General features: G+C 36.6%; 1 protein-coding gene across 2 annotated transcripts; it reads left to right on the top strand.

The window, feature by feature from the left end:
* Positions 1 to 3,665: 3,665 nt before the first annotated feature.
* On the top strand, positions 3,666 to 7,382 carry RpL35 (Ribosomal protein L35). 2 transcript variants are annotated; one of them, XM_086976250.1, is made up of 5 exons: positions 3,758 to 3,812; positions 4,620 to 4,720; positions 5,420 to 5,515; positions 5,669 to 5,752; positions 7,097 to 7,382. In XM_086976250.1, the coding sequence occupies exons 3-5, from the start codon at positions 5,444 to 5,446 to the stop codon at positions 7,277 to 7,279; spliced, it is 339 nt and encodes a 112-aa protein (XP_086832376.1). In that variant the 5' UTR covers positions 3,758 to 3,812; positions 4,620 to 4,720; positions 5,420 to 5,443; the 3' UTR covers positions 7,280 to 7,382. The 2 variants fall into 2 exon arrangements, with proteins under 2 accessions (XP_022643562.1, XP_086832376.1); XM_022787827.2 differs by lacking the exon at positions 4,620 to 4,720 and having other exon boundaries at positions 3,666 to 3,812.
* The last annotated feature ends 3,670 nt before the right edge of the window (positions 7,383 to 11,052 follow it).

The raw sequence follows: 11,052 nt of genomic DNA, 5'->3' as shown, positions 1-11,052 counted from the left end.
TATATTTAAGAGATCACGATCTTTGATTTACTGTTTTTTCAATATTTAAGTACCACTAAATAACCGTAGTTCTAGTGTAAAATATGTTCGTACCTGAAATTTTAGTATTGTGGACGATTAGTGTATGAAAGAGAACTAACTAATCTTTAATGATCGCAATGAGATGTATTACATCAAAGGACAGATTTAGACTGGCAACGTTCGAAATAAAGCCTGACGTTCCAAATAAATACAAGCTTGATAACTTTCGTTTTCCTTTAGGACTAAAGCGACATTATACGTCTACTTAATTGTGCCTGTTTACGCAGAGACTACGTATTACACCCGCTAGGTGCGAATAGGTTTAATGTAGGCCATCGAAAAGTTTCGGCCATAGTTGGGCGTTGGGCGTATTTTACCAACACCGTATTGAAATAATCCGAACCAGCTTTGAGCACAAATTTGCCCTAAGCCTACTGGAATACGATTCGTAATAGTCCATTGTAACACTAAGGTCAACGCTGACCGTACCGCTGATAAGGCTGGACAATGGTTTCGATCTGGAAAAACTGCGGAAAGCGCCCTCTATAGCATGCTCAGGCATCTTTAATGCAACGATCTGCGCATAACCTGGATGATCGCATTGGTTGTCTAGTAGCCTGCGCAAAAGTTTTGCTTTATATATCGTTTTGCGTTTACGAGGGCCTGGACTTTACGCTACCAGGCCGAACTGCCTGGAGATTCTTTCAAATGTGAGGACGCAGGGACCGCAGATTTACTCAAATGTGTCAATCCGGCTCAACCAATTGCGAGCAGAATAGCCCCACTTAGCTCTAATGCCGCTACTCTTTGAAGAAAGGCATGTGAAGGACACATGGTATGTTATATATATAATATATGCGAGCACGCACTAGTGCTGGCACAAATGTTTTAATTCTACCTGAACTTTGTCTTTATAGCGATAGCGCCGGAAATATTTAAAATTATTGGTACAGACCGCACCACCCGGCTGCGCTGCTCACATGTGTCCCAACACACGGCATCGACAGTTTGCGCTTCAATGTGTTCTTGCGAGTTTTCTGCGTACGCAGTGATTCTCGGCTCACAGACGTCCAGGATATGCTGTAACGAGGTTGTTATCAAGCCATCGCTTAACTCTACGACAGTTGGTCTACTTGCTTAAATCGAAACCTTTTCCTCAGGTATTCAAGCCGCGTTCATTGATTCAAGCGGGCACGCACCTCAACATCTTATACAACCATCAAGTTAAGAACCAGCAATTTCAAGTGCAGCACCCTCGAAGATTTAAAAACACCACTACAAACCTTTACTATATAAAGCCTTGCGTCTCGATCAAGCACTTTATCCATCCTTAACCTGATTAATCTTTCGGCTCGGACTATTTGTTTTCCTCTGGCTGCCTCTAATTATATTGTCGACGCATTAATACCGACACAAATGTTATTCACGCAATATCTTGTTTTTAAATAGGTGTGGCGGTGAAAGTGGCTAGGGTTAATGGTATGGGCCGTAAAAGATATATATACACCATTTAACTGTACGAAATGTTTTAATAACAGGTAATTAAGAGTATGCTATGCACGACGAATCTTTTTTCAGTCATATGTATTATGCGGAATCATTAGCTTTTTTTAGGAGTCGTAACCTTATAAATATCAAAGGCCACTGTCCTGAGTATGTTAAAGGTTGTCTACGTTCTTTGGCGTAAAAAATACTTTTTTTCGGCACTGGTGTGACATCTTATTCCTATGAATTATGTAATTTACAAGTAAAAGCGAATTTACTTCCGAGGAAGTGCAACGATCCTTTCTTAAGGCAATGTGATCTTGGTGCTACAATCATTGAATTAAAGGAGGGTGCTACATTTACCGCCCAGGCATCTTAAAGAATTGCTGCAGTAATTGGAGGGCACACATCTAAAAATAAACTAAGTTAGATAATTAATTTTAGATGTGCCAGTTTGACAGTAAGCTATTCTATAGTTTTTTCTCACGAATGCCAATGCCAAATTAAAGCGGCATTAATTAATAGTGCTTCTTATTAAGCCAGTTTTACACTTGAGATGCAATAATGCAAAAAAAATTTGTTCAAAATTAAATACAAAATTTATCAAAAATGATTTTCCAAACATTGTCCACTATAAGCTATGTTCTGCTCCAAATTTATATGAAACTTACAAAATAAATATGCCTTTATCAAACATAACCAACAGTATCAGTGTGACAGATACTTCTCGACATCCTTATTTGATTAGGAAAGCTAGTAAATTTTAACTACGAGAATAAGGGTGTTACGAAACAGTGTATACTATTTAACGGGCCTTAACATTCTACCCATTTTTTATTTGCAAAGTATAATTAATTAAAAATATTTAATCTTTGACTTCTTCTTGAATCCCAAATTAATCTTTGAATAAAAAATGTATTATGAAATGCTATTGGAAGTATGACAATATAGCAGAGACTCAAAGACAATATCGCATGCTGTTTCAGGCAGATCCACGCATGTGGTTTACAACTAGTGGAATGAAAAATATGCCTGAAAAGGATGTAACTGTTTAGGATGTTCCTAGACAACGTTCCTCAAGACTAACAACATAAACGAGTTTTGTCAGCCAGAAAAGATGTTTGGAAAGCTAAAATGAGTTATTTAAAAATACAACAAATCCAGCTTCCACCGCATTTTATAACGTTATAAAGAGAAAAGTTACATTCGAAAAGTAATATATTCTGTTAATGAAGAAAAAACACAATTTTACGAATAATACTTCGAAAAACGCGAATAAAACCAGTGTTGGGGAAGATTAATAAGAATCTTTCTGGTCTGTAGAATACCTGGAATAGAGTTTATGCAAATACACTTTTTCTTGCGGCGTTATATTGAAGATCATGTCAAGAAACCGACGACACAGGAAGATTTAAAACCGCAATCGAGCGAGAATGCGGCACAACAGCAATTAAATATTTTTCAAAGTTTGTCAATCAATAACTTACCGTTATTAACAGTGTATTGACCAAAACGGTAGTAATTTTGAAGATCTGCGTTGAGAGAGAAAGGTAACATTTTACATAGGTTCTTTTTCAAATATGAATTATATATAAATAAAAACTAAGGTTATAATCATCCGAACTGTAGGAATTTTTTTCGAGACACTTTGCATATTAGTTTTAACATTTTCAAAGTTGTTGATCTGTAATAATCTGCGTAATCTACCTAACAAAGGTGAATATATTTTACTAAGCTGAAGAGCTTACAAACTGCACAACCCTATGATGCCTACAACTTGGCCCAATATAGAGTCCAGCTGGTCATTAATTAAATAAATATGTAACACTAATATTAGATAATAGCTAAGTCATATATAAAGCCATTTTTATTTACAAGAAAAGATATGGCTAATAATAGCTGACTTATACAAAGTTACGTAAAGTTTATTTCATATATTGATCGGTTTAGATTTAAATTTACGAAGAAAATTACGCGCGAAGTTTGAGTTTTGAATAATTTACATTTAGTAGAAATATTAGAGAAATTCTTTAAATGTTTTATTATTTGCTGTGATAACTGCATATTGTTACTACTGTTATTCCGGCATCTAAATGCTAAGTCGATCTATGTAAAAACTCTTCCGTGACACAAATCCGCGCATGTTCATGAATTTGTGTAGGGCATAGTTGACTAGAAGCCAACCTTGTGGTTATTTAAATCTAGCGCCACGTCGTATTTGCCGATGCATAACTTGTTTTGGTTTCGGTCAAGGAATCGTTGCACCCTTTTTCTTTGAGTGACTGCGCCAGGAGGTCGCCAAAATGGTGAGTGATATTAAATCTACAAAAATCCTTATCAGCGGGTTGAAATATGTGCTTAGATGGTAATGTATCCGTAGAGAGTATTATAAATACCTTGTATATCTTTGTAGATGAATATGAACCGACCTGGTATTGGTATAATATGGTTTGGTTTTTTTTGTGGTGCCATTATTTACACGTGGAATTCTATTCTGCTATGGAATTCTCATTAAACATGCAAAAGGATAATCAACTCGAAAAGTAATGCAATTTGTTCGTGAATTTATTCAAGACATGTCCATGTTTCGTTTTACCAGGAGTTGTTAAGATTTTAAATTGGTTATATTCCATCATCAAAAATTGTTTTCATTATTGGAGACAATACGTAATATTGGGGTCGATTAGTGAGTATAAAAGCTGTGTGTGGTTGATAGTCAGAGCTAACCTATCAATTGTTTTCGCACACCTATTATTACTGTACTGAAAAGGGCCAGGTAAATTAGGGGTTGACATATCTATTTACCCTTCTATCATATGCGCTCGTTTTCCTCAAAAAGTATATCGTTCCATTTAAAGTCACGCATCACTCTAAACATTGCTTCGAAGCTTTTGAATCGATACCTTGAGATCACCTTCTTAAAAACTCATCTGAAAATCGTTCGTCTTTAGGCACTCTCCTGATAATCATCAGTCCGTGGATTATTAACATTATGGGAGTCAATTCCACTTAATGATTCGTGGTAATCGAGAACCCTCTTTTTGATACTAGTAACACGATTGTACGATACTAAAACCGTATTTATAAAATATCGTGACTCTATTTTGTTGTAGACGAGAGAAAAGTTAGACAACTGGATTGACTCTGAAAGGCGGAGAAATGCAAAATACGGCTTAACATGGTTTTGCAGTGCTTGAATTCCCCGTAGTGTCTTGTAAGTAGTATGGTGCATTGAAGTTTTCAGTGATCGTTATATAGAAGAATACTACTTAAACATCAATAAGGTGCCTTGGTTGTGGGCTGTCACATCAATCCGCTCTTAAATCATTTATGCACGCTATTAAATTTGAAGTTAGCCAGAAATAACTCGATTTTAGCTTCGAGTGTTAAACGTACAGAAAACTGCAAACAAATATAAGCAAGATGTAGACGGGATAGCTAACACAGAACAGTCCAGAGAAGAAAAGTACGCAATGGCAAACACAATTGCTTAGTGGAATGTACAAACATCGAAGGCTTTCGAAACTACTTACCATCGCCTTAATAGTACTATATATAGTTTATAAATGGTTTAATAAAACTAGAACTGATGCGGAAGAAATGCCTATGTATCTTTACAGGGTCTTAAGTATGCATGCGCGCAATGCGGATGTAGTGCTCGGTATTTAAATGACATTAGTTGAATATCTGATGGTGAGATAAAAAATATGATAAGCTGTCAGTCGTATTTGTTGACGTATATTTGATTCATTGTTACGGAGAAAAATACAGGCATTTTCAAGACGTATTAAAGTTATTGTTTGATCACAGGCAAGAAAGGAAAAGTGCTTAATGTGAAAACTATGATCTCTAGACAAAAAGAAGTATTTCTTTTTGAATTAAATTAGTGATTTAATGCTTCCTATTACAACAGCTACGCGCCGCCGAACTTCGGGGTATGAAGAAGGAGGAGTTCGAGAAGACGATCGAGGAACTTAAAAACGAAATGACCACACTTCGTGTTGCCAAGGTAATAAAATATAAAAATGCGTTTAATTTTTTTTTAAGCATCAGAAGCTAGTGTCAGTTAGTTCCTTCAAGGTCTTGGTCAAATATAGGCGGTCGAGCTTTTAATTACCTTTTATAAGTTGTACTGAATTTTATTTGATTCGGTTCCCTTCAGATGGCCGGTGCACCACCGTCAAAGGTGTCGAAGATCGGCGTCATTCGCAGGAACCTTGCACGCATTTATACTATCATGAACGAGGTTTGTGTATTTTGAGTAAGGTAATAGAGAGTTAATCACATGTGGCTAAATCGCACGAAACTTTGGAACATTTAAAATGTGAGCTGACAAACTCACTTAGTTACTTAGGATGTTTAGCTTGTTGCTGTTTATTTTTAATGTATTAAATGAACATGAGAGACAAATGCTAGTATGCACAAACTCATTCATGGTTTGTGTATACTAGCATTGGTCTCCCCGAAAGCACCGCTGGCTGACGTTTGCAGTTTCCCGCGGCCGTCAAGAGGGAGAACAACAAGTGTCCACGGTTAAGTGGGGTGCCTTGCATATTTTCCCTAACAGTCACCTCAATCCACCCCGGTACATGAAACCTACATACATGATTGTTTAGTTGTAACGAGATCAATATGCTCGACTTCTACTCTTTCAAATAACCCAGTATCCCCATACTTGGCCTGTCAGAGCGTAATACTTTTCTGGGAGGTGTACCTGCCGGGGACAAAACAATTCCTTCGTATCAATGCAGGTGGCTTAGCCCGTTGCTTTACATGTAGTCCTGCCTGGAAACTCTGGAACATTTGCAGCAAATGTATTGGGATTCAATTAAGTTGTATCCGCGTATTACTATTGCATATTGTGTCTACTGCAAACAAAATATTTGGCTGTAAATTTAGACGATCGATCCCTAATAGAAGACATACTGTTACAAGTGGTGTCTATGTGAAATAGACAGCCTGTAAGGTAATAACTCAAAATCCGAAACCGCCAACGTAATTTGGTAAAATGTAGTCAATGCATGTTGTATATCTTGATTTTATCCAGGAAGAATAGAGTTGAGCTACATTTTAGACCACTGGTCCTTTTCTAACGTTCTTATAAGGCTAACATACCTAAAATGTAAGTAAGAACTTACGCATTTACGGTAACTACATCATAACTAGTTTGTTCTTGTTATTGAGAATACTTGGCTCCTACGAACCCCGGGAATGTGTGCATAATTTGCAAATGGCATGTCTCGATTCTGTTTACGGAGCACATTGAACTGCTGTTGTTTTTCTTTGGCCGCTCATTAGTTACACTAGAGAGCGGCCAACATTTATATACTGCTACACGAATATTCATTAAACTAGGGCATATATGGTGCGCTAAGGTAGTCTATCATTTATGGTAAGGGCAGACTGATACTCTTGTTTAATTCATTAGCATTTCATTATCGATGTGCCAATGCTTTAATTCTCATGCTATCTCGCTTGTTATCTCAATGTCAAGAAAACTACATAACTTATTATATTGCGAAGTTCACAAATTTTAGGCGGCTTCGGTGATTGTACAGTAAATTTGGGACGTATATTTTTTTATATACAGATGAAACGCGAGAATCTGATAAAGTTCTACCGTAACAAGAAGCGTGTTCCGCTTGACCTTCGCCTCAAGCGGACACGTGCGCAACGTCGGGCTCTCACACCATACGAGAAGTCACGCAAGACGCGCAAGCAACATCGCCACGAATGCTCCTTCCCGCAAAGGAAGTTTGCCCTTAAAGCCTAGATAAAGCCTAGGCAGAAGGAGGTGTTGTTGATCTGAAATTGGCATGTCTATCATCAGGTGTACGTTCAATAGTGGACAGAATAAAAGCCGCCGCGAGTAAAAATGTGTTTTTCCTTACTGAAGCTCGTGTAGATATGAGCACGATTTGCAGCGCTGAACGCTTGTATTATATAGGTAGTAATGTAATTATATGGACTTACAACCAACCCATATCTTATATATATATATATATAAGTGATGCGACTCTAAAACTATATAAATGATGCGACTCTTTTACATGCATACATGAAGTTTACATGCAAACAGCAATAGTATATCTGCATGCTTGCACTGTGTGAATTTCGAAATGTCGTTTGCGATAGCTTTACTGGCGAAGTTAAAGAAAAGAACCTTTGAAGTAGTTGTTAGGTTATCGATTCATCCAGGAATTTTGTTCTCCAATTCATACTTCAGGAGAATACAGTCGGGGTGATGGGTGGAACAACTTTAAAAAAATCGTTTACAATTAAAGCCAAGGTTGGGGAAGAAGCAGGATTACAATCAGGCTAATGCCGAAAAGAAAGCTTCCAGCACATATTTGAACCTAGTTTATGCAGTGGATTAATAATTATAATTCGCAAAATATATATGCAGATCGTAGCGGTTAGAATGTGTTTACCCTTTACCGATAGCAATACAAAGAATCAGTCTCATAAATGCTTCTAAAGGGTTCGTAAATGGTGCAAGGAACTAACGTTATCCCTTCCCGTACTGCCTCGAGCATTTTAACTGACTTAGTTGTAAGAACTTATTACAGTACTCAACGTAAGACACAACTAATTTTAGAGCAGAGCGCCTCGCCTTTAGTATACCATGTTTTGTGAACTTATACTTTCTTTAGCTGCTACTAGCAGAAACTACTTGGAAGGAAGAAAATTCTAGAATTGTAAATAAGCTAATTCATTACAGTTGTCTTATGCCTGAAGTGGAGAAACAGATAAAACATGACATTTGTGAGTATAGATAGATCCAACTTACGTTCAAGTTACAACGTGTTGCCATTTTCCTTTTGTGGCTACACATTAAAATGCTCGTTCGACAAAAGCATTCACAGCGTCCCCGTGGAACGGTAATAACAAAAAGGTCTGTACTCTCTACGAATCGCTGAGTATCATATGATTGCGAATAGTCAAGCGCCAATATAGTAAAATAGTCAAAATCACTATTTGCTTTCTTTTGCGAGTAACTGTGCTCTGTGGTACGGTTATTATTATTCCTATACGAAACTTAATTTGCATCAACTAAAACCCTCAGAATTTCTCTTTCATGTGCATATGTTGCATAATGACCTATAATACGCAATTTACGTTTCTAAATGTCCGTAAATTAGTCCTAGGATTGTTAGGGCTTTGCTCGTTTCGAATCCCGCCGACAACACAATTGAGTGGTATCACATAAGTTTACACAATGTGCATGATATCCAAGGAAATGAAATGGCAATTATGTTGGAAATACAGTTCTTATTATATCCTGATGGACTTACTTGCACCATTGGCGTAAATAAGTAATAACGGGCTCATAGAAAACATACAACAATGACTCAAGTAGGCAAATCTAGATTTGGCGGTTATGTCGAACATCTTAGTGCAAAATCTAATAATGACTAGACACGAATGAGGAAACGTTATTTGAACAAAATTTAGTGGTATATAAATTCATAGTTACGTTTATGTGGTATGAAATTCAACAAAATTTGAGGATCTAAAGTCTAATCGCGTGAAGCAAACTTGCTATTTTCGAATCATATACAGTGTTTAAGATATTATATATATATATCATCTTACAAGCCTAAAATCATATAAAATAATAAATAAAAAACAAAAAAAAATTTAATCAGTCTAAAATGATTGCACAGCTTAAAGCTTCGAATTTTTATCAAAAAAATGTAAAATATCAACAAATAGGTAGTTTGGCAATGCTCTTCTGCAAACTGAATGATAAAAGCGATTTCTTGGTATCTCCACCTCTAAATGTAAATCAAGCCGATGTCGATTAGATCACATGTAGTTACCCCTAGCGTATGCTTTACTACGATGCTAATTATAAAAAAGACTATAGATGAAGAGTTGACCTTGCGTTTGGTGCAATCTAATCTCTCTTGAGCCGCCGTCCGCGACTTGCACTACGCGAAGTTAAATAGTGAAATTGGTTATTTTTTGATTCCAGATGTTGCTAAGAAAGTACATTTTCCGCTCTATATAATTATACGAAACAGGCTTAGCCGGACGCGTACACTTACCGCATATCAAAATTATTATAACACGAAGTATCCAGAGTTTTTTTTTTGCTTCATTTGGTCCCAAGCACGCTACCGAGAGAGTTCTGTCGTTGCCTTTGGGTTTATTCTATCGGTAATAATGATGTTCAAAGAATAGTTACAAGAATAGAACGACTTTACTAGTTCATAACGTCTATTACCAGCTATAGTTATTATGAGCGTGATCAAGAACTTGTCTCCGTCTTCAAGACGTTGCGTTCTTGATCACCATAATCTGTAGCACTAACCAGATAGATCGCGGCAATTAAATCGGACAGCTCTAGATAGTCTTTCCGTATCAGCAATAGCAGGGGTATCCTTTGCTGAAGTTTTCCCGATATGTATTTTGTGGCTAATCGGGCAAGACAGCATAAGTGTATCGGTACCTCAATGTCTGAACGAACTTCCAAGCCTTAGTGGCTAGCTAAAGTAATTTCTTATTCAACCAAGTATACAGTGAGTCCTAAAAATGTATACACTGAAATTTAATTGAATTTCTTTTCTTGAAAGTATATGGTGCTAACACAAATGAAATTCACTGCCAAGATCTGCTTTATCATGCGTTCGGCGGTACTTTGATAAATATGGCGAATTTGATGATTATGAAAACAGAGCACCAGCACACTAGAATTGTGACGTAAGAGCATATTTATATACGGATATAAGCAGATGGGTTGGATGGAGAGGTACCGTAAAATACCCTGTTTGTTCCGTAGACCTGAGGCCAATGATTTTACTCTTATCGGAATACCTCTTGTCGGAACGACACTAGAAGATTAGACGCAGAAACTGAGTTTGTGAATCAATAGCACATTGCCATCGACACTATACTGACCAAAACAGTAATAATTTTGAATATCTGCGGTAATAACAAAAAGTTAGGCATTTTATGTGGATCCTTTTAGAATTGAAATATTATGTATAAAAAAAAAAAACTAAAGTTATAATAATTCAAATATTCGGTATAAAATGCTGAAATTAATAATATACTAAAAATTTGATATTATTGTTTTCTATATCAGTTTTCAGCTCACTGTCACAGCTGTAGAACCATACTAATTACTTGCAAGAAATTATATTGTCTAAATACACCAGATGTTCGGAAGTTATGCAAAGCTATAATATTGTAGGAATGCATAATTGAGAGCTATGTTTATCTAAAAAGAAAGTAAAACTATAAACGTTACTAGACACGACCTTCAAAACTCTAAAGCTTTGCGAAGCCTCTTATGGCAGTGCCTCATTTTCCAAACGCCTTGTTTTTTATTACCTAGCAAACCCCGAGTTAATAAGCTGTAATGTTGGCCAATTGATTGTATTTTGTTTTCCGACGCTGTTTATATAGTCATACTGTGAATTCATATTACACCCATGCTTGCGGCTGCCATTCAATTCGAGAAAAACTGTGGAATTCGAAGGTCATAAAACCGTTGAAGTACGTTTGCTTTAGGAAGAACAATACCCGAAGCGGAGAAGA

The sequence above is a fragment of the Varroa destructor genome, unplaced genomic scaffold, assembly GCF_002443255.2.
Source record: "Varroa destructor unplaced genomic scaffold, Vdes_3.0 BEIS01000001.1, whole genome shotgun sequence".
In the NCBI taxonomy this organism is placed as follows: domain Eukaryota; kingdom Metazoa; phylum Arthropoda; class Arachnida; order Mesostigmata; family Varroidae; genus Varroa; species Varroa destructor.
Note: the sequence above shows the minus strand (reverse complement) of the source record. Positions and strands in the feature narration are given on the sequence as shown.

Bases quoted from the DNA above. Each gene is read 5' to 3' on its own strand.
- RpL35 (XM_022787827.2), top strand. The intron at 5,516-5,668 runs GTAATAAAATAT...GGTTCCCTTCAG, and splicing joins CCACACTTCGTGTTGCCAAG to ATGGCCGGTGCACCACCGTC. The intron at 5,753-7,096 runs GTTTGTGTATTT...TTTTATATACAG, and splicing joins TTTATACTATCATGAACGAG to ATGAAACGCGAGAATCTGAT.